Below are 27,767 nucleotides of genomic sequence, written 5' to 3' on the forward strand. Positions count from 1 at the left end.
CATAGCAACTCCCGGTGCCTAGTCCTTGCTGGGGCTGGACAGCAGTATTCCCTTGCCCTCTCCAAATCAATATATCTCCCCACTTACCCTCCTCAAACTCTACCCCGTCCTCCAGAGGTCCCTTCCAAAGCAAGGTGCTGGGGCCTTGGCGCTGACAGAAGGACCCAGGGCTCCAGCCTGGGCCTATGGCCTTGGTTGGTGTCCTCCTATAGGAGGGCAGGGAATTGCAGAGAGGTGGGTGTTGGGGTATTAGAGTTGGACAGCCGGAGGTGGGAGTGAAATGAGGGGGGCCTCCTTCTGGGCCTGCTAACTTCTCCGGGAGCTGCCGGATTTTACCTGGCTTCTGGTCACCACTTTCTCATATTCTGTTGCCTTCCTTTCATCTGGCAGGGGCCCTAATTATTGTAGCATCACAGAAAAACCTGTGGAGGTGATCCAGTTTACCTGGGTAACACAGCGCCAGGAATAGTTAGTGCTCAGCCCTGCTGCCCACCCCTTGTCCAGGTCTTCCATCAGGACCCCTGCTGTGAACTCTTCCTCTGGGCAATCTGTGCTCCGTTGTTGCCACCTATGGGAGGGTCCAGCGGGGTTTTTCTAGGCCCTACGTGCTCTCCTACCCTCCTGGAATGCCTGCCCCTTCCCACAACTCCTCTCCCAGCCTGCCCTGCTCAGAGAGGCCAAGTGCCCTGGATCTCAGCAAAACCCACTTTGAGCATGGGCCCTTTGCTCATGCCCTTTCCATGTTACCACTTAGCAAAGCCTGAGACCAACTCAAGCAAGCCTGCCTCCTCCAGGAAGGCATCCCAGAGTACCACTCCTGCGTTGGAAAGCTGCTGTCTACAAGGACGGACCTGCCAGACCCTTGGGGCCCTGTGGGATCAGATGCCCGAGAGGTGGTACAGGCAAACACAAGATCTGTCAGGTGGGACTTTGTGTTCAATAGAGGGTGTTGTCCACAAATGGCCTCTGTTTAATGATCAAGCCAAATCCAACAGCTGTGTTGGTAGGACTTGGGGTTAATGAGACCTAATCTCTGCTTGCTTCCCCGTGCACATTCATGAGGTTTGTTGGCTAACCCAAGATGACTGATCCTCACAGATGGGTGCTTCGAGTCATGGGGGGGACAGGGCCACATCCATTAGAGCGAAGAATTACCGAGAGGTATGCCCCACTGACCAGGTCAGGGGATGGCACACTGGTTCACTAAGCAAGCCTACTGTGTGCCAGGCACTGTACCAAACTTCCAAGATGCTGCAGTGAATAAGCCATTGTCTTAGCTTGGCCATTATAACAAAGTCAACACAGCTTTGGGGCTGGAACAACAGACATTTATTTCTTACAGTCTGGCAGATTCAGTGCCTGGTGAGGGCCCGCTTTCTGTCTTGTAGATGACCATCTTCTTTCTGTGCCCCCACATGGCGAGGCAAGGGTGGGGGGAGTGCCCTCTGGTGTCTCTTCCTTTTCTTTTAAGGACCCTAATCTCATCTGGAAGATCCCAGTCTCATAACCTCATCTAAACCCTAATTCCCTCCCAAAGGACCCATCTCTGAATGCCAACACGTTGGGGGTCAGGGGCTTCAATATATGAATTAGGAGGGGGACAAATTCGGCCAATAGCAGTCGCAGTCCCTCTTCTTGAGGAGATCACGAACCTTCCTGGAAAATCACTAATACACATGGAGCTCAGAACAACCTGTCCAGTCGGCTCTCGAGTAAAGTGTCCCAGCCCCAGCTCCCTTACTAAAGCTTTCTTGTTCATTATGTCATTTAGCCTCACTGTGACATCAGCAACCACAGCAGGACAGTGATACAGGGCAGGGGGATGTTGTAGTGGGACTGGCCCACCCGGGTCATGTTACAAACCAAGGCCCTAGGCCTCCTAGGGCCAAGCCCTTCACTGCCACAATCACAGGCTTCTCCAAGGGTGGCCTTGCATTGTCAACCTCAATTTTTCATTTTTTTAAAATGAGCTCCCTTCATTTTAAAATAATAAAACTAGGCTAGGGAGTACTTAGGAGGAGGTATGCCATACAATCAGACAAGATCGGATCTGTCTTAGTGGTGTGCAATCCCCAATACTCTAGAGCTGCCAAGATAAAAGGGTTTCGCAGGGGAACAGGAGACAGCCATGTGAAAATCAGGATCTTAAAGGACTTCTGTCCTGTCAGCCTCCAGGTAAGTGTAGGTCTGTGATGGGGACACATGGCCAAGCTTCTAACAGGCCAGACGAGCTTGGTGGGGCTGAGGTTCCCGGAATGCCCATGTCATCCTTGTGTTCTTTGTTAGAAGCCGGCTGGGAGTTAAGAAAAATGATCAAGGAACTCAGAAAATGCTGGTTCTTGGGCAAGCAACCTAAGCTTCGAGTGGACCAGGAAGCCGGCAGCCTCCTCGGGAGGGTTGGGCTTCCTGCTTGCCCAGCCCAAGCCCTGAGGAGCCGCCCAATGGAGAACAGGCTGGGAGGCCAGTGGGTAACAACAGGGAGAGAGTGGGACCAGCAGGGCCTTGGCAGGACTGGGGGGGATGCTGCTGAGACCTTTTCCTTTTATTCTCTAAGTAGTTTGGTAGGAAAAAAAAAAACCATACATATACATACATATATGTGTGTATGTGTGTGTGTGTATGCCAAATCCATATATAGGCTATATATATATATATATATACCTTTTGGCAAGAGGAGTGTTGGAGCCAAAAATAGTACATTCTCACATGTCACTGCTTTTACTGGATCATGGCAGAGAAGAGAATGGTATCCTGTAGGTTGTCCCTGGGGTTAAAAAGAGAGTGGTATCTCCTAGGTTACTCAGATCTGGAGGGGGTGGGTGCCCTAGACAGGCACTGTCCACTAGAACTTTTTGTGATGATGAAAATGTTCTATAACTGAGCCGTCTGATACCATAGCCACCAGCCACATGAGGCTACTGAGTACCTAAAATGTGGCTTGGGAGGCTGAGGAATTGAATTTACAATTTTCTTTTAATAAATTTAAATAGCCATATGTGGCTATTGGACAGTGTAGCTCTAGGAATATGGTCCTATTGAGAAGTAGAAATGTTGTCTCTCTCCCAGCCACCACCCAAATCTAGAAAGAGCTTTCTTTTGTTGGGAGCAGTGAATAGAGTCATATAGTTCTGGGGCTGAATGTTGGCTTTACCATTAGGCTATGGGACCTTGTGCAAATAACCTCTGTAAGGCATGTAGTATAGTGGTTGGCACACAGCAAGCACCTGATAAATAGCAGTTACAATCATTATTTTAATAAACTCCATGTTTGTTAAATGCTACGCACGCAGCATTTTTACCAGTGGAAGTTTACTATGGGAAGAGAAGAACAGGGTTTTCCCCAAACAGAGCTCCATCCCATAAAGAGGAAGTCTCCACCTGTGTTAAATAGGCCAGTTGCAAGTTTAAGGGCATGGCCAAATAGGTCACATCTTGGGTTTCAATGACAAGGAAAGAGAACTTTGGAGCAGATGAGACCCGGTACCCACAGCCCATCTCCAGCTGGGTGTCGGCAGAGTGTCCCAGCCCTTGGTGCTGGAGCTGGAGCTGTGCCTGCAACCCCTCATTCCTTACATTACATCACATGCTGGCTGTGTGTGGGTCCCTCTCTTCCCTCCATGGCTACCAGGTGTGGCTTAGAGACCTGCATTCATTCATTCAACAGAGGTTGGCTGAGGGGTCATTAGACGCTGTGCACTTGGAATGCAGAGATGCTGAAAACACAGTGCCTCCCTTCAAAGCTCACAACGTGGTGGGAAAAGAAAGGGGCTTCCCAACTTGAAGTCAGCACAAGATGCTTTGGGAGGGGATGTGTAGTGATCACTGTCCAATTCCAGGAGATGGGGTGACTGTGCAGCTAGCATGCACCCGGTATGTGGAAGGGATATGGTGCAAGGCTCCTCTCAGCTGTCCACACCTCTACCCACAGGGGGCCACGAGCCTGCTGTTCTTTGGGACACTTCGGCTGTGAGCAACCTAGGCCTCTGTTAGGGTCCAATGCCCAGCTGTCACATTAGCCTTGTGGAGTGATGGTGGCTGCCATGCCAGCCACTGGCCCCGCCTGTGGGAAGAAGCATGGCTTCATTTGCAGAAAGCCTCCACATCTCCACTCTGTGTGTTCATCACAGCATATGGAACCGTGGGGGGAGATGTGTGAGTGTCGGGGGTGGGGTGGGGGTGCATGTGTACGAAACTAGAGAAATGAAGTGACTCAGCATTGGCAGAGCAGAGAATGGAGGCCTCTGGAAGTCCCTGGCCCTTGGCATTGCCCACTGAGATGGGGTGGGTTTTGGGTGGTATTGCTTCCCTCCCACCCCTGTCCCCCAGCTGTGTGCCTTGCCACTTTGGCACAGCTTACTTAGAAAATGCTGCTAAAAATATGGGTGACATCCTCAGGTACCTTGTTGGTTTTGCTTCTGAAAAACCTGGTCATTGACTAAGTGTCCCCATTTCTCCTGTAGCCCACAAGAGGGATGAACGCTGGTGGCTCTGGCAGGTGGCAACTTCTGCAACAGGAGCTGGAGAGGTGGGAGGTGTGGCTGTTCTGTGAGCAATGCTCCAGCACCTAGGCAGGGTGTGGGTGTAGGTCATCAGGAGTTAGGGGATCCTTCTGTCAATGCCATGGGAACCTCTGTCCTGGTGGATCCATTTCTTTTGGCTTCCCAGAATTCCCTCCCTGGCACCTCAATTTTAAATACCAATCTCCTTGGGATGTCTAACTCAGGAAGTCCCACTTAGCTCAGTGAGTTGACACAGGAGCAGCAAGGATGGGGTGGGGTGGGGTGGGGTGGGGGTGGGGTGGGGCAGGCCCTGGAGAGGCCAGAGGCAGATCTGCTGGGATAGAGTGGTCTGTAGAGTGAGATGTGAAAGCAAGCAGGCCTGATCTTCAGGTCTGGTGTTGAGAATAGGGACTGAATTTATTTTCAGGGGGACCCCACCTGGAATTCTACAGTTCCCAGGCCAGGCACACAGAACACCTGTGGAGGGGTGGGAGGGGAGGCGCCTCATGGGGCTGGGAGGCCTGTGTCTCCCAGAGCCCCTCCTCAGGGGCATGCCACCCCAGCAGCCACATCCACCATCTGTTGTAAGGAGCTCCGCCTGGTCTGCCACCTGGCAGCTAGCAGGCGCCACAGAGGAAAAGGCTACTTCATATTCCTCCAGCACTTTCCCTTCTGGCCTCAGTTTCTGTATCTATGAAGTGTAAAATCAGAGGCACTTTTTTACTCTGGACAAGATGATTTCCGGTCATGATCATCACACCCTGTTTCTGTTGGGGGGGGTGGGTGGTGTCTAGGTACCAGAGGGGTGCCAGGGAGAGTGAGCCAGGTGGTGGGCCTGCCCTTCCCATCTGGGCTGGGCCACTTAGAGCTGCCAGTCTCTGGGGAAGCCGCTCTGTTTCGATTTTATTTTGTTTTCCCATCTATAAAATAGGATAATGACACCTATACAACTTAGATGGCACACGGTTATTGGGAGGCTCCCACGAGATAATATATGGGAAAAAGCTTTGTAAAAAGCCAAGTAATGTGTAGGTAAAGGGTATTATTATTATTATTGAAGGACGTTTGAAAGCTGGAATTCAGTGCAGCCGTGTCCACAGGGGTGTTAGAGGTGTCAGGGGTCCGGTTTTGAGGAGGCGGGGATGGTAGAAGTGTCCTTTCTTCCGTGTCCCCAGCAGTCCTGGTGGCATAATGCCGGCCAGAGGGTGGGGGGGAGGCCCGGTTAGTTGGGGCAACCCGGATTCTGCCCCTTGGACGGTGGTCTCCCACGCATGCCAGCCGGCTCAGAGAGGCTTCGCGGCAGGAGCCCCTGCCCGCACCCCCTGCCCTTTGTCGCAGGGAAAGGCTTCTGCGGCCAGCGCCCCCGCACCCTGCTTCCCGGGCTCTGGGGGCAGTCCGTGGGCCTGGCCAGGGTGGCGTGGCTTTAGGATGAGGGGGGTGAGGGAGAGGCTCTAACCGCTGGCTTGGGCCCTCGGAGGATCCCGAAATGGGAATGGCTGGGGCCGGGGGTCTTGGGGGGTCCCCGGCGGGGCGTTCGGCTCGCGACCCGGTTCCGTCTCCTGCCTGCGCTCGCAGCCCTCCTTTTTCCGCCAGCCAGGTCGTCGGCGAGTTAGACCTCCCAGCCTCACGGGGCTGCTGTGCGTCTGCGGCGACGCCGGCGACTGCAGCGCTGCGGAGGAGACGGCGGGCTCGGGAGGCGGCGCCACGTGAGTCCCGGGCGGCCGGGGCCGGGGCCGCGGCGGGAGATTACCGTATTTACCGAGGCCGGTGCCGGACCCTTGGGGGCGGGTCACTGCGGGCGCTACCGTATTTGCCGGGAGCCGCGCAAGCCCTTTCCGGAGGCGGGGAGCGCCGCGACTTAATTACGTATTTATCCAGGGTTGCGTGGTGCTCCCGGGGGTGCTGCGGGCGCTGGGGGTGGGTTGCATCCACGCCCCGAGGGGGCCGGGGCTCGCCGCGGGGTGAGGTGGGTTGCGGCAGCCGGGTGGGAGGCCTACGTATTTTCGTGGGGGGCGAGGTGGCGACGCAGAGTTTACCATATTTCTCCGGGGTCGCTCCGGCCGCGGGAGTTGGCACGGTTGTGCGCGGAGGTCGGGTGGGTGGGGTCAGCTGTTTTGATGAATGCAGCTATTTGGTGAGAACAGCGGTGCGGGAGGCGGGCCGTCTTGATGGGGGCGAGGGAGAAGGGGCGCGGGAGTCGCTGCAGGAGAGTTACCGTATTTGCGCTGGTCAGCGCAGACTCTAGAGGAGAGAGCCACTGCCGGAGACCGGAGGAGCAAGGGCGCAGCCTGGGCTGTGAGTGCGCGAGGGGGTGCAGAAACTTGGGGGAGGCAAAGGGGCCGTCGCTTTAGACCTTCCCCGTAGTCGGAGGCCTTAGTCAGGGAGGTAGCTGGGGAGAGCCAGGAGGCCGCCCAGAGACAAGGCCAGGCTGAGATTGGCCAAGGGGACGGTGATGGTCTGCCTCTGCAAATGTCAAAGCCGCCGGCTGGGGAAAGCTTTGTGGGTGGGGTCTATTGCCAGGAGGACGGTCCCCTGCTGGGGGGTGGCGGGCGGTGTGGGTTCCACCCTGGCCTGAGGGTAGGGGGAGACAAAGGGGATGTCTCTGAGATCCCACTCTGCAGATTGATCGACTGAGGTTGTAGTAAGCAGTGATTTCTGAAAGTGTGGAGAAGGCCTGCGTGGAGGTCTAGGTCCCTGATGGGGGTGGAGGACTGCAGGGGAGTGCCAGCTCAGCCAGCTCCGGAGCAGGCCCCAGTGCTCTGCAGGAGCAGGGGCCCTAGGTCTTCTGGGGGGCATGGAGGTAATGGCAGCAGACTGCCCTGCAGGAGCCATGGTGCTTTGGGTGTCTATGCCTCTGCGGTGGTCTTGTGTCTGTGTGCATGTGCATTTTGAGGGGCATTTAGTTGGTGAGCAGCTGCTACATTGAGAACAGCTTTTGACAGTGAGTCAGGAAACTTAGGGCCCAGTCCTGGCTCACCTTGTGTGACCTTGGGCAAGTAAGCTGACCTCAGTTACCCCATCTATACTGGAGGGCTCAGTAAGAACTGCTGCTGCTTCCCCAGGGTTGCTGTGAGGACAATGGGAAACAATTTATATGAGGAACACCGTGCCCCGGGAAGAGGATACTCAGCAGAACCAGCATGAATGGGATGGAGCTGAACTTGGGTGTTTGTTGAGGATCTGGCCAGGCTTTGGTATGTTGGGGATGCCAAGAGGAATCTAGCTGAGACCAGCCCCTGGGAGTTCACACTCTGTTTCAGTGATTTGCAACCGTTTACTGGCAAGCCTCATTCTGATAAACAAAGAGCTGCTGCTTTTAATGTTTAATTGAGATTACTTTCAAGTTTACAGGGTTTTTGTTTTGTTTCTTTTCAGCTTTTCAAAAATGTCTTTGAACCACCGGTGACCCCATCCTTCTCTCCAAATTGGGGATACGCCCACCCCCCACCCCCCTTGAGATTCTGGTGGGAGAGTTAAGACCTATCCAGGCACAGGCTGACTCCCAATACTAGAAACCTCTTTTAGTTGCCCAACAGGATATAGTGATTGCTTTTGGCAGGTGCGGTGCTTGGTGTTGGGGCTAAAGGAAGGAGACCACTCTGTCCTTAAGGCATGCCTGGAGGCCCTGGGCACGACCCAGGTGGCATGCATTCAGTGTGATGACTGAGGGCCTGGGGTTGGGCCCCAAGGCTCAGGATGGCTGGAGGAGTCAGGGAAGGCTTTTGGGAGGAGGTGGCACTTGAGAAGGATGTGATCAAGTGGTAGAAGAGAAGGGCACTCCGGCAGGGAAGCACTGGCTTGTACAAGACTGAGGGGCAGATGAGGAAGTTGCGGGAAGTCCGTGCAATGTCCTCCCTGAGGTTGGGGGCCGGTTGATCCTCGGACCCCCCGACCCTCCCCTGACTCCTCTCTCTGCTTCTGCCTCCCCAGGGGCTGGTGACTGCGGCTGGAAGCGCCCATGACAGAGCTGGCGTCCTCGGGGGGCGGGTCCCCTGCGGGGGACGGGGAGGAGGGCCTGGGGGACGAGCGAGGCCTGGTCATCCACCACCCCGCGGAGGAGCAGCCTCACCGCTGCCCACTGTGCGGCCAGACCTTCTCGCAGCAGCCCAGCCTGGTGCGGCACCAGAAGGCGCACGCCGGGGTGGGCCGCGCGGCCTCCTTCGTGTGCCCCGAGTGCGGCAAGGCCTTCAGCGTCAAGCACAACCTCGAGGTGCACCAGCGCACGCACACCGGCGAGCGGCCCTTCCCCTGCCCGGAGTGCGGCCGCTGCTTCAGCCTCAAGCAGAACCTGCTCACGCACCAGCGCATCCACAGCGGCGAGAAGCCGCACCAGTGCGCACAGTGCGGCCGCTGCTTCCGCGAGCCGCGCTTCCTGCTCAACCACCAGCGCACCCACGCGCGCATGCCCGCGCCGCACCCGCGCCGCCCCGGAGTGTTCGGGGAGCGGCGGCCCTACTTCTGTGCGCGCTGCGGCAAGAGCTTCGCGCGCGAGGGCTCGCTCAAGACCCACCAGCGCAGCCATGGCCACGGCCCCGACGGCCAGGCGGCCCACTTAGGCCGCGTGCTATGATGCGCGCCGCGCCTGCCGCCGCAGCCTGTGTCCTGCCCCAGGGCCGCGCCCGGGACTCCTGGAGCCGGCGTGGGGCTGCGGCCCGTGTTCTGGATGCGATCCCCGGAGACCAGGAGGGCGGGCTTGGGGTCTTGAAAGAGTGGGCCGTGGCCCGCCTTGGGCCACCTCCTCCCGAGTCTTCTCCACCCTCCGGCTGGCCACCCACAGCTGCCCCCGCGCTGGTTTTCGTCCTCAGGCTCACCCGGCCTAGAGTAGGTGAGACCCAAGGGCCAGCCAGAGCCCCTCTTGGGCCTGGGCAGGTGCTGGGGGGGACAGGCGTGGGAGGTGGGGAGCACCGGGCTCTGGGTCTGTGACTAGCTTCTTCCTAGATCTTCATTCCCAGAATGTCAGAGCGGAGAGCCCCGTGGAGAGGGCCACTCTCCACAATGCCTGGGCCACCTCAGCCCCCAAGGTCTCCTAGCTCCAACGTGTACTATCTGGTGTCCTTGAGAAGTCACTTCACTTCATGGCTCAGTTTGCTCCTCTGTGAGTTGGGTTTAACAAGGAACTTCTCCTTGGGATATTGTAAGGATTGTAGTTAAACATTACCACGTAAAAGAGGGTGATGTCACTGGTCCAGAAATATTTATTGAGCACCCTGGTGTGCCAGGCACGGTGCCATGCTCTTGGCAGGAGGCACAGACACAAAGCCTGGAGGGGTGACACTTGGTGCTCACACAAGTAATGCAGACCATCCTAAGGGACATACTATAGAGTGCCCTGGGAGGTATCACCCAAGGCAGTCTGATGGCTTGAACTGGGTTCTGGGGATGAATAGGGGTGCTCTGGGGAGAGCAAAGGTGGAGGGTTTCTGAGGCAGGGGTCAGATAGAGGAGACTCACATTTGCCATACAGAGGACTTTGTGGCCAGGGGGAAAGGACACCAAGATGTTTAGTGAGAAGAGCACAGTGATCTCAGACATACGGTTCAAATGGAAATGGAAGCCCTGTGAGGACAGATCAAATGGGATGAGCAAGGAGCCTCCTGGAGGGTTGTGGGGTCATCTGGGCAAGAGAAAATGAGGCGCTGAACTATGGGGCTTGACCAAGGGGAGAGCCAGGACTGGCCCCCAGACCCCTGATTCCAAGTTGGTGCTCCAGAGCACAGGCTTCTTCAGCCATTTAGCAAGAAACTGAGGCTCACCTAAGCTTACTCCAAATGTCACTTAATACTTAGTGGTGGTGTTGTTGTTGTTTTTTAAGATTTATTTATTTATTCGTGAGAGACACACACAGAGAAGAGAGGCAGAGACATAGGCAGAGTGAAGCAAGCTCCATGCAGGGAGCTTACTGTGGGACTCAACTCCAGGACTCCAGAATCACATCCTGGGTTGAAGGAAGACGTTCAACCGCTGAGCCACCCAGGTGTCCCAGTACTTAGTGTTATAACAGTGCAGGCCTGGCCCCCAAGACCTTTCATCTGTGTGGCACAGCCTGCAAGAATCTCTTACTGGTGGGAATGTGACTAGAGACCAGGTGGTAGGATCCTGGGCAGTGAGGCCTCTGGGTGGCATGGGTGCCTGAGCGGGCCACGGCATCCACAGTAGTGGGTTGGAGGGAGGGAATTGGGGTCTTGGAGGGAACCTGCACTCACAGAGCCCCGGCTCTGCACCCAGCCTGTGCCACCACCTTGCTAGGTGCTGGAGACCCGTCTCCACCCGCTGCCCTTCCTTAGAGCTTCGTGGCTCCTTGGGAATCACTGGCCCTTGGCCTGCCACCAGGTGGCTGCTGCTACGTAGACCTAGTTCTTAGTGGCAGAGATAAAGAGGTTCAACCAGGACCTGGGACATCTGGAGCTCGAATATCCTGAACTCAAGTTGTCTTGGTGGTAAATGGGATTGATAATCCTGGTGTGCTGGGTAGGGGGCTGAGAGGACTGGCTCCAGACGCTGGACAAGTGCAGGGTGGCCCAGCTGACCACTCCCGCCTAGCCCCAGAGTTGGGGGAGCTGAGGGGTGGCTGGGCAGGGTCGTGTCACAGCCCCAGACCTGACCCTGGTCTCTTTGTCTCCGTGAACAGATGTGGAGTGGGCAGGACCTCTGGGCAGTGTGTAAGGCACATCTGGGCACAGAGACTAGGAGTGGGGCCCTACGGGGGCCTGCCCGCTGGCATGAGGACACGTCCCCTAAGAAGACCTACCTCGGGAGGTGCCCTGCAGAGGGGACCCGTGCAGCCTGGACTTGGAGGCAGGTTCTGTGCCCTGGTGGAAAATCCCCCCCTTCCCCGACCTGCTGGGAGTCACGGCCGAGAGAAGAGCTCGTCCTGGCTGCCTGGCCATAGACTTCCACTGTCATGTGGCAGCGGGGACAATGCCTGTGTGGAGAGCCGGCTTCTCTGCGCCTGCCTGGCCCACCAGAGACAGGAAGTAACTGGCCTAAGAGAACACAGCAAGTCGGTAGCAGACCTGGCTCTAGAGGCAAAGCCTTCCCCCAGGTGTAAACCATACCTGCAGGCTTCACTTGCCTTTCAGAGAGCAATGGTTCTTAATACTTTGGGGGCACGAAGCCCTTTGAAAATCTCACAAATGTTATGAACCTTCTCCCCAGGAAAACATGCATACCCACGTAGACACAAGAATCTACAAGCAATTTCAGAGCTCCTGGACTCCAGGCTGAGGTTCTTGGCGCCAGGACCTAACACGCCACTCTTTCCTTACCTGACCGAGAGCCCAGAGTCTGGGCCACCATACAAGTAGCATTACTCCCTCCCCCCGGCTGAACTTCCTTCCCTCATTCAGGAATAAAGAATTCTGAGTAGGGGACCCTTCTAGTCACTTTCTTCTCCAGGGCCTAACAGTGCATCAGGCTTCTGGAACCTTTCCTCCCTCCCACAGGCCTTGCCAGAGGCTCTCTGGGTTGGGTTTGCTCTTCTCTGGCTTGGGGTGCTTGCTCTGGTTTTCACCACACAAGCTGCGCTCCGATTTCACTGTGGGGATGGCAGGGGAAGGCTGGAATTTCCATGGATGTGGGGTGAGCAGGAGCTTGAGCCAAAGCCTACCTGGGGGAGGGATCCTGTGTGGCTGTCTCCTGCCGGACAGGGTGTTCAGCCTGGCAGGATATGATGTTGGCTGGGGAGGAAGACGGAGCCTCACACCTGGTGCCTGCCAGCTCTGGGGCTGGCGGAGGAGCTTCTCTGTCCCCAGAGGGTGGATAGTGGGACACACGGAGGGGCGGATGCCAGGCCTGCGACGGGGCGAGGACTTTGGTTTTTACCCTGAGCAGGTCGGCCTGGAGCTCCCTGGCCTCCTCAGAATGAACTCGTCTGAAAAGGTGTGGCCGATGAGGGCTGGGCTGGGTTTTTGATGACAACCAGACATTGTGGTGCAGGTTCTATTTAGTGAAACTCTTGGGGGTGGGGAGAGGCCTGTAACCATGGGATTTAGATCCAATCTAAAGTGGAGCTGGTCTGGAGGGAGGTCCCAGGGCCAAGCTGGGTTTGGTCAGGGTCGTCGAGAGGCCTCCCCAGCTCCTGGCCTGGGACATTACTTGTCCTGTCTCCCATGCAGTTTGGCACATAGGTTCTTAGGGACCATCTTCCCCATGCCTTGTCCTGGAGTAATAAACCACTCGGCGGGGGGGGGGGGGGGGGTGTCAGAGGAAGAGGAGGTACTCTGTGCTTCAGAAGCGTCCACTTGCTCTTATCCTTGGCCCTCCTGGATGGGGCCCTCCTTCTTTGCTGCTTGTCAGCTCACCTCCCTTCCTTGTAACTGTGCAGCCCACACCTGCTGTTACCTTCTCTGTCTTCCCTGGGATTGCTGAAATGTGCCCCTCCTCTGCCCCGCTGAGCCCTCTTCTCCACCGGGCCCTCCATCCTCATCCTCTGAACAATCCGGTTTTCTATGCTTGAGTGTCTGCGTGTGCATTGAGTCTCCAGCTAGACTGTGAGCTCCCTGGGGGCAAGGGGCATGCCGTGTCTTCTTGAACCCCAGCAGGGCCCAGCGCAGGCCTGGGCTCAGAACACTCAGGAAATACTTGTCGACTGGCTGATGGGTCAAGTGCCGGAGGCTGTGGGGTGGCTGGTGGTGAGGATGAGGAGAGGGCCCACGAGTTCACACATGGGTGCATTTCACTGGGCCATGAGCTCGCTCCCCTGGGGCAGTCATGACCCTAGGAGTCCTTAGATCCTTCCCTCCTTGGGGCAGTGGGACAGGAGGGGACCCCTCCCCCCATATGGCTACACAGGAGCGTGTGTGAAGGTGTCCAGGCTCGATATTTCCGTTGGTCACTGCGGAGCTGACCACGTGGAATAAATGTTCTCTCGACATCAGCTGGTGTGAGCAGTGGTCATTTGGGGCTCAGCCGGGAGCAGGGCAGTGGCCTCTAGCTCTGCCTCCATCATATACCAAGGAGTTATGTTTCATGGTGGCCAAAGGCTATAGAAAGAATAACTCAAGCACCACAGCAGCACAGCTATGAATAGCTTAGTGGCCCACCCACACCCCCAGTCTGGATTATGTCTGCTGTATGGATTTGGGTAATGGGTATTGGGGCCCCTTCAAGTAGCCTCAACTACTTGCTCAGGTGAGAGTGAGGCCAGGCCTACTGAGAACCTGCATGGTGATCTCCCATCACTACCTGAGAGGTCGGCTGCTCAGAGTACTCCATCTGACAGCCATCGGTGCTCCAGCATCGGACCCTGCCAGCTGGGGGGCCTTGGCCAGCCCTGTGTCTTCCCCAAGTTTATTCTTATGTGTGACTGTAGTCCTCCTACTGCAGAGTTGTGAGAATCAAGTCAGTATGTGCATAAGCTCTGCAAAGCACGACATGGATGCATCCTGTCCTAGCTTGTCACTGTCCTCCCACTGAAGGTAGATTTGGCAGCTGACCACTTGGTTTCAGAGCCCAGGAATCTTCTGGAGCAGAAAGTGCTGGAGGGCAAAGTTATATCAGGTCTGCCACTGGGTAGCTGAGACGTGGGTGAGTGATTTCCCTCCAGTTGTTGGTGAGGCATGGGCCCTGAACTTGGCCAAGGCTTGCCCCAGAATCTTCCTTCTGTGTCCTACTCTTTTTTTTTTCCTTTTTAAAAAAATTTTTTATTTATTTATGATAGTCACAGAGAGAGAGAGAGAGAGAGAGAGGCAGAGACATAGGCAGAGGGAGAAGCAGGCTCCATGCACCAGGAGCCCGACGTGGGATTCGATCCTGAGTCTCCAGGATCGTGCCCTGGGCCAAAGGCAGGCACTAAACCGCTGCACCACCCAGGGATCCCCTGTGTCCTACTCTTTTTTTCTCTCTTTTTAAGATTATTTGAGAGACAAAGACAGAGAGGGAGCATGAGCTGAGGGGAGGGCCAGAGGGAGAGGGAGGGAGACAATCTCAAGCAGACTCCTGCTGAGGATGGAGCTGGTCTCATGATCCCGAGATCATGGCCTGAACTGAAATTGAGAGTTGGAGGCTCAACCGACTGAACCACCCCGGTGTCCCTGTGTCCTACAACTTGAGTCAGATTTGGGGCTGTATCAATTTGGGGCTGTTCTCTAACAGCCAAGGAAGGTCCCGAGTGGCAGTAACTCAAAGAAGGAGACTTTGGAACGTGGGTCTGTTGGGGGTGAATCAGGCAGGACCCTTGTTCAACTCAAATTGACTCACGCCAGAATGGGGCACCGTGGGCTCATGGGACGGAAGTGTAGTGACCCAATGCTGACAGCTGAGTCTCAGCCCATCTTTGGTGCTGCCCTCCCTCCCTCTTGGGAGTCTCCTCCCCAGCTCACACGCAGGGCAGGAAGGAGTCTTTTGCCTGCTGAGGCTCGGTTCGTCCCCTGATGGTCTGAACCAGTTGCAGCGTTGACTCCATGGTGGAGGACAGTGATCTGACTGCAAGGCCCGGGCCTGCACTGCCGCTGAGGGTCTGCAGCTCGGGGTCTGTGGGTGGGGAAGGGGCAGTTCGCTGGGGGATGGCCAGAAGGAGAAGGCAGTGAGTGGGTTCCAGGTGGGTAGACCAGCACGCCTGCTACTGACCAGCAATACTGAGTCACCGAGGACCTTGTCCTGAATGCCCCACTCCAGAATCGGAGGCAGAAATGGCCTGTTGCTATGATCTTCAGGCAATCGGGTGTGTAGACACTCTGCACCTCCCCAAGGCAGGCCTTTTTACTCAGACATTCGTCCACCCTTCTGTCTGAGAGAGAAGAAGGACACATGGCATTCCTCTGAGGCCTGCTTGTGGGCATAGAGACAAGATGCCCACTCCACTGGGCACTGGGGCCCCAGCCACGCAGCCCCCACCACATCCTGGGGACTAGAATGTGTGCCAGCAGTGCCTGCCCTGGCCTGGCTTTATAGGAATGTATTTCCAGGAGAGAAAGGCCCAGAAAGTGGCCAGTCCTGGGTGAGGAAGCAGGTGGTTCACAGAGCAGTTCCTCCACGGTGTCTACGCTCCCTCTGGATCCCTCACTCCCCTCCGACTGAGCCCCTCCCAAACATGGTGAAGCCTCAAGGTCTTCACTGTAATGATGCCCCAGTGACAGGATGTCTGCCACAGATGCTGCTGGTGCCATGCCAGATCCCCTTTCCTGGCTGTTGTCAGTGTTGGCTGCTAATGGGTCATAGCTGGTTACCTGTGGGGCTGCCCCAGCCAATCCCCACTGAGGCCAATGTGGGCAGGGGGGCAGCTCTGAAGTGCAGTGTGTGCTCAGAACTTCCTGAGGGACCAAATGACATTAGTTTCCAGCTGAGACCCCATCACTGGCTCTTTTTGCCACCTGATCTGGCTTCCCACTCCCCTTCTCCAGAGAGCACTTGGCAATAGTACTTATTCCCCTTGGACAGAATCCTTGTCTCAGGCTCTGAGTCTAGGGTCCCAAGCCTAAGGAAATGTCTCTAAGGGATACAGGCTCAAAGCGCTTTGCACAGGCTAGAGATCATGACTAGTATCTTTATTGAGTTCTGTGTGGTGTTGATTACCTGTAGGTTTTCAGCGAAGCCCGTAGACTCACAGATTGGGGTGGCCATCTCCTTTGTGTGGGGCCAGGCCAGAGGCCCTAAGCGCTGGTATGGCAGCTAGTCTCCAGGAGCTCCAAGGCTCCTCCCAACTGGAGACAACGTGTAAGAATCTAGATCAAGGGCCAGACGTTGGAGTCTAGCATAGCTGTGTGGCTTTGGCCAAGATCCTTACTATTTTTTATTAGTTTTTTTTCCATAAAAAGATTTATTTATTTTAAAGAGCAAGTGAGACAGAGAGGAGCAGAGGGAGAAGGAAGGAGAAACAGAATCTGGAGCAGACTCCCTACTGAGTACAGAGCCCGACATGGAGCTCAATCCCAAGACCCTGAGATCATGACCTGAGCCAAAACCAGAAGTAGGATGCTCAACCCTCAGAGCCACCCCAGGTGCCCCAAGATCCTTAGCATTCTGAACCAGTTAGTTCTGACCCATGAAATGAGCATTGTAGGCAAGCCACTCCCTGAGGTTTCTTTTAGGGTTGAAATTCCATTGTTGCTCCCTGATTGCTTGTGTGGGTTCTTTTGGGTTGTAAGGAGCAGAGACCACTCTGTGTTGCAAGACCTCCTGAGACGTGAGGGCGCCCGTACAGCTGGGCTCCTCAGGAGGGCATCCCTTCTCTTTGGTCCCAACACTCTTCCTATGAGTCAGTCTTGCTCCTTCCTACAGTTGCCATCACCTCTACTCTGTAACAGATGCTTGTAGAACTAAATTTGTTTTTTCTTGAGGCAAGATGACTGCAGTTTCTAACAGCAGAGACAGAGAGACACCTTGGAGCAGACCTTTGTTTCTGGAAGGTCATTGACTGGTTAAACTCATGTAAAACAAATTCTCACTGCTGGTCTCAAACTAGCCCTGGACTTGGGCAGCATTTCAAATGCAGATGCTTCAGGACAGCGTGTTAGCGGTTATGTTTAGTAATGATAATCTAAATATCATTTTTAAAAAAGATTTATTTATTTGAGAGAAAAAGAACATGTGCACAGAGCGGAGGGACAGAGAGACAATCTTGAGCAGAACCCTTGCTAAGTGTGGAGCCTGTCTTGGGGCTCATTATCATGACCCTGAGATCATGACCTGAGCCGAGATCATGAGTCAGATGCTCAACAGCTGAGCCACCCAGGCGCCCCTAAAAATAATCATTTTGAAAAGGCTAGGGGATCCCTGGGTGGCTCAGCGGTTTGGCGCCTGCCTTCGGCCCAGGGCATGATCCTAGAGTCCCAGGATCAAGTCCCACTCTGGGCTCCCTGCATGGAGCCTGCTTCTCCCTCTGCCTGTGTCTCTTCCTCTCTGTGTGTGTGTCTCTCATGAATAAATAAATAAATAAATAAATAAATAAATAAATAAATAATCTTTAAAAAGAAAAGAAAAGTCTGTTATTAAGCAAAGCCCCTGAGGATGGGGGCCTCTGAAATGTGGCAAGGACCTGAAATTTTTTCATTCGTGAGGGGCTGAGCTGGTCCTTCTCCTGGCACTTGAAAACCTGCTTGAGAAGAGCAGTGCCCCAGACATTAGGCTTAAAGCCTGTGAGCTCAGGAGAACCTCTGTTTACAGGAGCAGTGTGAGCTGTGTCCGTGTGCAAGGGATTTGGACCTAACAAGTGTATTTCAGCTGGTGAAGGGGGACTCGCTGGCCACCTTTCCCACCTCCTGTCTTGTGTCTGCTGTGGCACCTGCTGCCTTGTCGTTGATGCTGCTCTGTGCCATGGCCCTTGGCTTCCTCATGCCCTGCTCTGTGTGTCCTTCTCTTGGTCTCATACGCAGAGTCCCCGAGGTGGATTTTGGTGTGACTGGCCACTGTCCCTTTAGGGAGTCCTCGGACATTCCATTCTCCTCGGCACTGTGTCCAGCGACCTTTGGGATGGTGCCTGTGGCCGCAGACACCCGCCTGGTACAACAGCCATGGCCAGGGGATCGGAGGGCCAAAGGATAAATCCTGGGGGCTGATGAGGACATGCCGGAGCACGAGTCCCCAGATGGGGACAAACTGACAGGCAGTGGGATGTCTAGCTTGTGCAGCCAGAACTCTGCTTTCTCACTAAACTTTTACTGTGCAAATCCCTCATTTGGCAGATTATCCCAAATGCCTTGTGCCATTTTTCTCTTAAGACTTAATTTCTCATATTTTTGGCTGATCTCCAATGCTAGCATTTGGACATCACCTGGTGGGCCATTTCCTTGTGTGTGAAGTCCCCAAAGACTTGGGTGAAATTTTTCAGGTCGGGGACTGTGGTGTCGGACACTGGGAGCCCAGAGAACAGGTCTCTGGCCTGGTTGTCTGAATGTTGGCTGCCATCAGATGTGTGCTCTGGGTCTAGTCCTCTCTGTCTCTCAAATGAATAAAAGTTGGAGTTGGAACAAAAACATCACTTTGGGAGCTTCTATCAGTTCCTATTGCCTCCTCCCTGGTTGGTATGTATTTATAGTCACTTCTCCTCATTTCCTGAAAAGTGTTATAAAATGGGACTGTTTTCTTGGCCATCATTGGGGCATATTCAGGAAACATTAACAATATGAGAAAATTGAGAAATAGGACCAGTAAATACAACAGTCCCATTTATTAAGCAACTCTCAAAAACCCCCAAAGATCACTGAAAGGTCATATCCTGTGAACTCAATGCAATAAAATTAGAAATAATAAGAAAAATTTCTGTACGTTCAGGGACTTAAAAACACACGAATAATTTACAGATCACAGAAGAACATGTAATTTCAATATTTGTGAAAGGATGGCTGTGAAAACATTACATTTCAAAACTTGTGCCACACTGGGGCGCCTGGATGTCTTAGTCCATTGAGCGCCTGACTCTTGATTTTGGTTTGGGTCTCAGGGTTGTGGGATCAAGCCCTGCATTGGGTTCTGTGCTCAGCGGGGAGTCTGCTGGAGATTCTTTCTCTGCCTCTCCCTCTGCTCTTCCCTCCACTCATGCACTCTCTCTCTCTCAAATAAATAAATAAATAAATCTTAAAAAAGCGGCGGGGGGGGGGGGACTCCTGGGTGGCTCAGTTGGTGAAGCGCCTGCCTTCATCTCAGGTCATGGTCTCAGGTCATGATCTTGAGGTCCTGGGATCCAGTCCCACACTGGGCTCCCTTCTCATCGGGGAGTCTGCTTCTCCTTCTCTCTCCGCCCACCCCCCTCCTCTCTCTGTCTCTCAAATGAATAAAATCTTTAAAAAAACCCCACAGCTTATGCTGCACAATGCAAGTAGCAATTAGAGGGAAACTAGCCTTAAATGCACTCATTTGAAGAGAAGAAAATTTGAAAATCAAAAAGTGAAGAGCACAACTTAAAACGCTAGAAAACATACAACAGAAAGTACCTGAAGAAGAATATAGATAAAAGTTGGTAGGATAGTAAACAAAATACTATTAGAGACTCAATAAAACCCCAACCGATTCTTTGAAAAGACAAATAAAATAGACCCCCAGCTAAAAAGAGAGAAGGCACACATAAATGATGTCAGAAGCAGGAAGGAGGTTGTAGCTATGGGCACAGCAGAGATTTTGAAAAATCACAAAAGAATACCGTAGTTTATGACAACCTACGGTCACAGGAAATGCTTACTTTTCTGGAAGAATGTAAATTACCCAAAGAGACTTAAACAATCTGAATATACTTATGAGTCCAGAGTAACTGAATTAATTGTCAACTCTAACTGCCCCCCTGAACCCTTCAAATCAAGATGGGAGGCCAAGGTAGCTTTAACTGAGAAGATTGGTCAGTCTTTCATGAAGACATGATCCCTCATCTATAGTCAGTTCCAGAGAATGGGGAGAAACATTTCCAAACTCTTAATGAGGTCAAGCAAAACCTTGGAACTGAAACCAAGCAAGTGCAACACAACGAAGGAAGGTTTTTAGGTCAATGTCACTTAGGAATATAACCACAAAAATCCAAAATAAATATTAGCAAATCAAATCCTGAAATATATTGAAAAATATGGCATGGCCAAGAAGATTTTTATTGAACAAATATGTGGATTGTTCAGCATCAGAAAAATCTGTTAGAAAATATCCCCCTTCGACAGATTAATGGAGATAAAAACAGGATCATCTCCACAGATGAGGAAAAAGCTTTAGCTAAGATTAGATGTATTTGTAATAAAAAACTCAAACCAAGGGATGCCTTGGTGGCTCTGCAGTTGAGTGCCTGCCTTCGGTCCCAGGCGCGATCCTGGAGTCCCAGGAGCAAGTCCCACGTCTGGCTCTCTGAATGGAGCCTGCTTCTCCCTCTGCCTGTGTCTCTGCCTCAATCTCTCTGTGTCTCTCATGAATGAATAAATGAAATCTTTAAAAAAAAAAACAAAAAAAAAAACAAACCTCAAACCAAAAACAAAACCCAAACACACCTCCTTTTCATAGTTACCTCTGTTGTCTGTTCCTATGACTTGTTTCAAACGTAATGAGATCTTTTTGAGACTGTATTTCAAAGTAAGCAAAGTTGATACATTACTGGTTGTAGACATTTCATTGAAGATTTATTGATTTCGATTTTGCAGATTTCTTTTGGTATTTTGAAATATAAATAGTCTTAAACATCCTTATAATTTTACACAACATGTAAGCACTCGGCTTTGTGCCTATGGCTAATGGATAAATGGACCTGTTTGGGGGAATTATATATTCCTATCTTTCCCTCTTTGCCTATGCATCCAATAAATGGAGTTACTTCCTTATTATGGTGCAAGATTCTCCATTTGGCTGACTCTGTAGTTAGGTATCCAGAACCTAAATAAGACAAAGGGGATAAGATTGATGTTGTTTAAGGGTACAAACTTGCAAGGCATAGTAGGTAAGCCACAGCGATCTAACCCACGGGATAGCGAGTTTAGACAGCAATATTGTACTATAATTATGTACTGTGATGGTATAAATAGAACTGCGTCGTATTACAATATAGAAATTTATTGAAGCAACACATTTTACATCATGGACTTCCACATATTATACATAAAATGTAAAAGTAAAAAAATAACCCCAAATAGGCTGCATATTCACACCAGACTTTTGTGGCTGGGGCCGATGGGAGAGCGGTGCCCTCTAGTGCCCATTTGGAGAACTGACGTTGAGTACCTTGGACTTTGCTAAGAGGGCTTTTCTTTTTTCTTTTCTTTTTTTCTTTTCTTTTCTTTTCTTTTCTTTTCTTTTCTTTTCTTTTCTTTTCTTTTCTTTTCTTTTCTTTTCTTTTCTTTTCTTTCTTTTCTTTTCTTTTTTTCTTTTATTTTCTCTTCTTTTCTTTTCTTTTCTCTTCTCTCCTCTCCTCTTCTCTTTTTTCTCTCCTCTTCTCTTCTTCTCTTCTTCCTCTCCTCTCCTCTCCTCTCCTCTCCTCTCCTCTCCTCTCCTCTCCTCTCCTCTCCTCTCCTCTTCTCACTCTTCTTCTCTTCTCTAAGATTTTATTTATTTATCCATGAGAGACTCAGAGAGAGGCAGAGACACAGGCAGAGGGAGAAGCAGGCTCCCTGCAGGAAGCTCGATGTGGGACTCGATCCCAGGACCCCAGGATCACTGCCCGAGCGGAAGGCAGACGCTCAACCACTGAGTCACCCAGGTGTCCCAATAAATATTTCTTGAATGAATAAATAGAGCCATGAGGCTTTTCGGAAATCTCCTTGAAAGTGAGTCAGAAAAACCGACTTGTCGAAGTAAGTTGTCCCCTTAGCGATGGCACTGAAGGTTGATGGCTGATAGGGAAAGGAAAATTTGAAGCACAGAAACTTGGTGCGTGTTTCTTTCCAGGGTTTCAAGAGGAAATAAGATGGAAACTAGAGTAACTTTCCGAAGAGAGCCAAAAAAAGCTAACAATCAAAGCTTGCTCCGAATAGGCTAATATAGGGACGCCTGGGGGGCTCAGTGGTTCAGGTCGTGGTCCCGGGGTCCTGGGATCGAGTCCTGCATCGGGCTCCCCGCAGGGAGCCTGCTTCTTCCTTTTCCTGTGTCTCTCCTTCTTTCTCTGTATCTCTCATGAATAAATAAAATCTTAGCAAACAAAACCAAATAGCCTAATACATCCTAAGAGGGAAGAGCTGTGATGTGGTTGGTGCACCGAGTCCCTGGCTGAGCCCCCCTCGGCACCGGCACCGAGGGAGGGAAGCTTGCGATAAGAGCGGGGAAAGCAGCGCCAAGCTGTGGAAGAGCTGTGGGCTGTTTTCATCTGTAACTAAATCTTCACAATGTGGAGGCTCTGAGGGAAGTTTGAGCACTTGCTGGATGTTCAGTAATACAGTTTATTAGTTTCCCCTTAGTTATAACTAGGTTACTGCATTTACGATAATAAAAGATCTGTAATTTCAGAGATTCATATGGAATGAAATGCTGTCTGGGATTTGCTTCGACCAGCCCTGGGGGATGGGGAGGAGAGGCGGGAGTGGGGGTAGGGCACAGGGACCACGTGTTGAGAATTTAAAGTCGGGGTGGCAAGTAACTCATTCTATCACTGTCCTGTGTTAGAAGGTTTCCTAATAACAATTTAAGGTGTGCTTGTACCCAATCTTTCTCGCCTTTTGAAATTTCCCTTCTTAATATTGCTAGCAAAGCTACTGCTGGTGGGGGAGATGAAATGGTTGCGATCAGTCCCTGCCCACCCCTTGCAAGGAAGGCTCTGGAAGGCTCCCCGGGGCATCCTTATAAAGAGCAACTGTAAAGAAACCAGCATGCACAGCTTGCAGTCTGTTTAAAATGGTAATTTCCTGGGGAAGGTCCAAGTAGCAGGGTGCACATTCCAGTGCTGCGCCTTCACCAGGCTCTGCGAAGCCATCCCTAAAGGCTGGCGGTTGTCGGTTGTCGGGGGGGGGGGGGGGGGGGGGGGGGGGGGGGGGGGAGCATCTGATCCCTGCCCGGCTTGGCCTGGAGGCTGTCCCCTGGCGCTCCAGGTGACCTGCCCCTTGGAGCCTGGAGCTGATGTTTCCACTGGTGGGAGGCGCTAAGAGATCTTCAGTCAAAGGAGAGACATGCTCAGAGAGGACTACGATGGGATGAGAGGGCGGCTCCCTCTCTCTGCTCCTCCCTTTGCCTTCACTTGCTTTTGTGGGGTACCAGGGACCCACTCCTAAAATTCGAGGCTCGCATACTTTGCCAGCCCCTCTGTGCCTGCTGGGCACTCCCAGGGCTTAGGTTACAATCTGAGTTACTATTTATTAGGGACCCCTCACCCCACGGGATGGGCACTTGTTCATTTACAAGCATGGTCTCATTCAGTGGTCCCACTGCGAGTCTCTGAAGTGTGTTCCACTTTCTCCATTTTATTTTATTAAGGATTTTATTTATTTGAGAGAGAAAGAGAGAGAGCACAAGATGGGGGGAGGGTCAGAGGGATAAGTAGACTCTCTGCTGAGCAGGGTAACCGATGAGGGGCTCAATCTGGGGACACCAGGATCATGCCCTGAGCCGAAGGCAGACCCCTCAACCACTGAGCCACCCAAGTGCCCCACATTAATTTTATGATGTCAAACCAACCTTGCACTCCTGGAATAAATCCCACTTTTTCATGGTGTATAATTCTTTTCATATATTTATGGATTTAGTATGCTAGTATTTTGCTGAGGGTTTGTGTAGCTGTGTTCATAAGAAAAGTTGATCTATGTTACATTGGTATAATTGGTATATGTTGATATGTATACACATGGATAGATAGATATCGTGTGTGAGTGTGTGTGTGTGTGTGTGTGTGTGTGATGTCTGTTTTGGGAAGAAGTATCTTCTAAATGTAATTGACCTAGGGTTGCTACCTGAGGATGACAGGCTGGCATCACCAGCGAGCACCAGCAGGAGAGAGACCACAGAGAGTCCTCCCCAGTGGTCAGAGAGCCAGGGCAGAAAGCAGGAGTTGGGAAAGCATACCCATGGAGGCGGAGCTGGAAGCTGCCAGAGCCAGGATCCAGGGGGACTCAGAGTCAGGACTTTGGAGGCAGGAGCAGGAGAGAAAAAGGGCAGGCTGGTCCTGGGAGCACCTGCTCAGGAGTCAGGAGGTGAGAGGGAGTTGGGGTCCTCCTGATGTACATGATCAAGTAGAGGTCCACTTGACTGCTCCTGGCTCCCACCCAAGACTTGGCGCAGCTTTACCTGCCCGAAAGTTTGTGCCCTTTCCAGCTGTGTTGCACTGTCACTTAGGGAGACTTCTGTGGTCCTGATGCTTATAATTCATTACGCTTCTGGTACTTGTGATCAAATCCTGGTGAAGTGTGGCCAAAAACATCATGGGCCAGGAGTCAGGACACGTGGATGCCATACCTTTACAGTTAACTGTATTTATTTATTTTTAAAAGAAAGATGATGGGACGCTTGGGTGCCTCAGTCAGTTAAGCATCTGCTTTTGGCTCAGGTCATGATCTCGGGGTCCTGGGACTGAGCCCCACATTGGGCTCCCTGCTCAGCGGGGAGCCTGTTTCTCCCTCTCCTTCTCCCGCTCCCCCTGCTCATGCTCTCTCGCTTTCTGCATCAAATAAATAAACAAAATCTTTAAAAATAAATTAAAAAATAAAAAAAGAAAAATGACTTTAAAAACTTTAAAATGGGGGATCCCTGGGTGGCGCAGCGGTTTGGCGCCTGCCTTTGGCCCAGGGCATGATCCTGGAGACCCGGGATCAAATCCCACGTCGGGCTCCCTGCATGGAGCCTGCTTCTCCCTCTGCCTGTGTCTCTGCCTCTCTCTCTCTCTCTCTCTCTCTCTGTGACTATCATAAATAGTAAATAAAAATTAAAAAAAAAAACTTTAAAATGTTCCTCTAGCTTTATTGAAATATTATTGGCATGTAACATATGTAAGTCAGGTATACAATGTGATGATTTGATAACCCGTATGTGTTGCAAAATGATTACCACACTAAGGTTAGTTAGCACCACCTCTCATCTCTCCACCTCTCACATAATTACTTTTTTTTGCGTATGTAATGATGACATTTCTAAGAAGCAGAAAGGGTCGACTCAATCCTTAGCTCAAGTGACATGCTTGGGGGGATCCTGAAGCCACCATCTGCAAAGTAGACTTTTTTTTGAAGATTTTTAAAAAAATTATTATTCATGAGACACACGAGAGAGGCAGAGACACAGGCAGAGGGAGAAGCAGACTCCCTACGGGGAGCCCGATGTGGGACTCAATCCCAGGACCCCAGGATCACAATCTGAGCCCAAGGCAGACGCTCAACCACTGAGCCACCCAGGCGCCCCTGTAAAGTAGACGTTTGGGGAAGTTTCTGTTTAGTTCAAAAGTACTCACGAGTGTTGAATGATTCTTTATTATCTCTATCCATATGGTCCATCAGAGCCTCAGCACTAGCCCATAGCCCATGGAGCAGGAGCACCCACGTTTGAGAAGCAGGAGGCAGGTGACTCTGAGGTGCTTTCTGGTTCCGGGCATGAGCAGTTGTGGCTTCTGCCCAGGCCCAAGAAGGTGGGGGGCAGGGGAGGGGTGCTGAACACACCTGCTCCCATTCACATATGGAGCTCGCCTCCAACCTGGCTTCTTTTCTGTGCTTTTCTTCAGCAGGGAAGCAACAGCCTGGGAATTAGAGCTTCAGCTCTTGGCACCGGAGATGGTCATGTCCTCCCAGTGTTTCCTCCTGTGTGGTGAGGGGTGGCCTCAGGGGGCACGGAAGCTGTTAATTAGTCCCAAACATCATCTTGTCTGGCATTAATGTTGGCCAAGGTCAGCGGTCGGAGGGGTCCAGAGCTGATGGTGGAAGGAAGAGGGTGCTGGAGCCATAGAGGGGAGCAGGCCCCTCCGAGAACCATGGCTACCGAGGCCCCCCTGGCCGAACAAAATCCCCTCAGAGCTCGGGGGCTGCTGGGGTGATGGGGCTCAGGGCAGGTAGATCAGGCCAGGTGTGCTGATGGGGCCTCTGAGACTTCTACTTGTGAGGCATGAACCTGCCATCAACAGGTAAATGCCCTCTCCCCAGAAGATTCTGGAATAGAGAGAGAAACAACACGTCTAGTGGCTGCCTGGGCTGTTTGGAGCAATCACGTTATTCTGAACGGAGGTGAAGCCGGTCCAGGTGTGTGCAGGCTGGAGCCTACTGCTCGGGAGACACTCCTGTTTTTAACACACTCAGTGCCAAGACCCTGGCAGGACCTCGGTGCTGGGTACAGCGGGCTGGGGGGCCTCATGGCACGGCTGTGAGCGAAACCCAGAGCATGGCTCTGCTGTTTTATTCCCAAACTGTGGGGTGCTGGGGTCGAGTGTAAGGGCTGCTGTGCCCTGCAGGGCCCGCAGAGCTTGGATGTGCAGAGAGAGAAGATACAAGAGAAAGAGGTGCACATCCTGGAAGGTGGGGAATCAATCCCTGATGAAGCCAGGTGGGATCACCTTCGTTCCTTGGGAGAAGGAGTAAAGCCCCTTTCCTGTCCGCAACCCGTTGTCCTTTCCCTGGCACTGTCACTGTCTGCCCCTCTAGACATGTTTATCTTGGGGGAGCCTCCATCCAGTGACAGCAGGCTCTCGTCACCCTACTGGCTGACCAAACTCTGAGCTCCCCACTTCTTTCCTTCCTGTGGGGGAAGAGCTCAGGACAGACTGAGGGGTGTCATATCTAGGGACTCTGAGGGAATTCTCAGGTTCGATTAGGGAAGAGGCACACATATTTTCTTTATTTTTTTTTTCCAAGTTGTTCTGTTTTGTTTCGTTTCGTTTTAGTGATCTCCACACCTGACACAGGGCTTGAACTCATGACCCTGAGATCAAGAGTCACAGGCTCATATGACAGAGCCAGCCAGGTGCCCCTACATGTACTCTTTAAACAAAGGCAGTTCCCCAGGGGACATCTGCAGCTGCCCTTGACCGGGAGGGTGGGCGGTGGCAGGTACTCGTGGCAGGAGATCGTCTCCCCCAAATCCTGGGGCCCCAGGCTGCTGAGCACAGGCCTCCCCTTCACGGCCTCCTGAGGGGGTGGTGGCGGTCCCGGCTAACCCGAAGGCAGCCCGAATTTCTGTTCCTCCAGCCACACAACCTAAGGAGGAATGTGTAACTCCTGGGATGTATGTCAAGAAACTTGGAATGAAGGAGCGTGTGGTTTTTCTCATTCATTCATTTATTCATTCACCTGCTCCCTCCTTTGTTCGTCCACAGCTGTGGGCACCATCCCATATGTCCTGGCACTGTTTTGGGAGCTGGGGATGTAGTCGGAAGCAGGAGCGATGCCGTCCTTGCTGCGGGGAGCTCTTCTCGTGGGCAGCAGTGGCCTGAGGATGTGGAAATGAACCAGGCGCCCAGAGGAGCAGCATGCTGGGAGGTCACGTCGCGGCCCAGACCTTCCCTTTCGTTCAGCAGAATTTGCTCGGTACGGTCATGTCGTGCAACCATCTCACCGCCATCCATCCTTGGAAAGCTGAAAGTCTGTGCCTATTAAACCCTAATTCCTCTCTCCTGAAATCTTTGCTTTTTATAGGTGAACAAATCTGGAGAATTTGGAGAAACTTCTGGAAGAAGAACCAGTGTGAAACCATCTCCTCTCACGGGGAGCTCTGGGAAGCTGTAAAGCTGCTGCAGAATTTCCCAGGATTTCCCCTTCCCCTTATGTTGACATGTTCCCTCCTTTTGGGTGGTTTTCTTTACATCAAAATCAGGTCTCTCGCTAGCTTTTAACTACCCTTGACCTTTCAAAAGTCTGATACAAACACATTATTAACCTCCTAAAAGCTGTTCTGCTACCATTATCGATCACTCAGGGTTTAAGAACTTTCTATTTTCACTGCCGATTCTGGTCTCTGGGACCCTTCTGCCTGGCCTGT

The 27,767-nt window shown here is 52.4% G+C and overlaps 1 protein-coding gene across 11 annotated transcripts; it reads left to right on the plus strand.

Annotated features, from left to right (window-relative positions):
* Nucleotides 1-839: 839 nt before the first annotated feature.
* Nucleotides 840-13,374, plus strand: LOC112916226 (uncharacterized). 11 transcript variants are annotated; one of them, XM_072763120.1, is made up of 4 exons: nt 5,581-6,205; nt 7,562-7,693; nt 8,430-9,324; nt 11,128-13,374. In XM_072763120.1, exon 3 carries the CDS (start codon nt 8,458-8,460, stop codon nt 9,067-9,069), a length of 612 nt encoding a protein of 203 aa, XP_072619221.1. In that variant the 5' UTR covers nt 5,581-6,205; nt 7,562-7,693; nt 8,430-8,457; the 3' UTR covers nt 9,070-9,324; nt 11,128-13,374. The 11 variants fall into 11 exon arrangements, with proteins under 11 accessions (XP_025849611.1, XP_072619221.1, XP_025849610.1 ...); XM_072763119.1 differs by having other exon boundaries at nt 6,201-6,365; XM_072763118.1 differs by lacking the exon at nt 5,581-6,205 and adding an exon at nt 6,659-6,794.
* The last annotated feature ends 14,393 nt before the right edge of the window (nt 13,375-27,767 follow it).

The sequence above is a fragment of the Vulpes vulpes genome, chromosome 7, assembly GCF_048418805.1.
Source record: "Vulpes vulpes isolate BD-2025 chromosome 7, VulVul3, whole genome shotgun sequence".
Classification (NCBI taxonomy): Eukaryota; Metazoa; Chordata; class Mammalia; order Carnivora; family Canidae; genus Vulpes; species Vulpes vulpes.

Bases quoted from the DNA above. Each gene is read 5' to 3' on its own strand.
- LOC112916226 (XM_025993826.2), top strand. From the start codon at position 8,458: ATGACAGAGCTGGCGTCCTCGGGGGGCGGGTCCCCTGCGGGGGACGGG.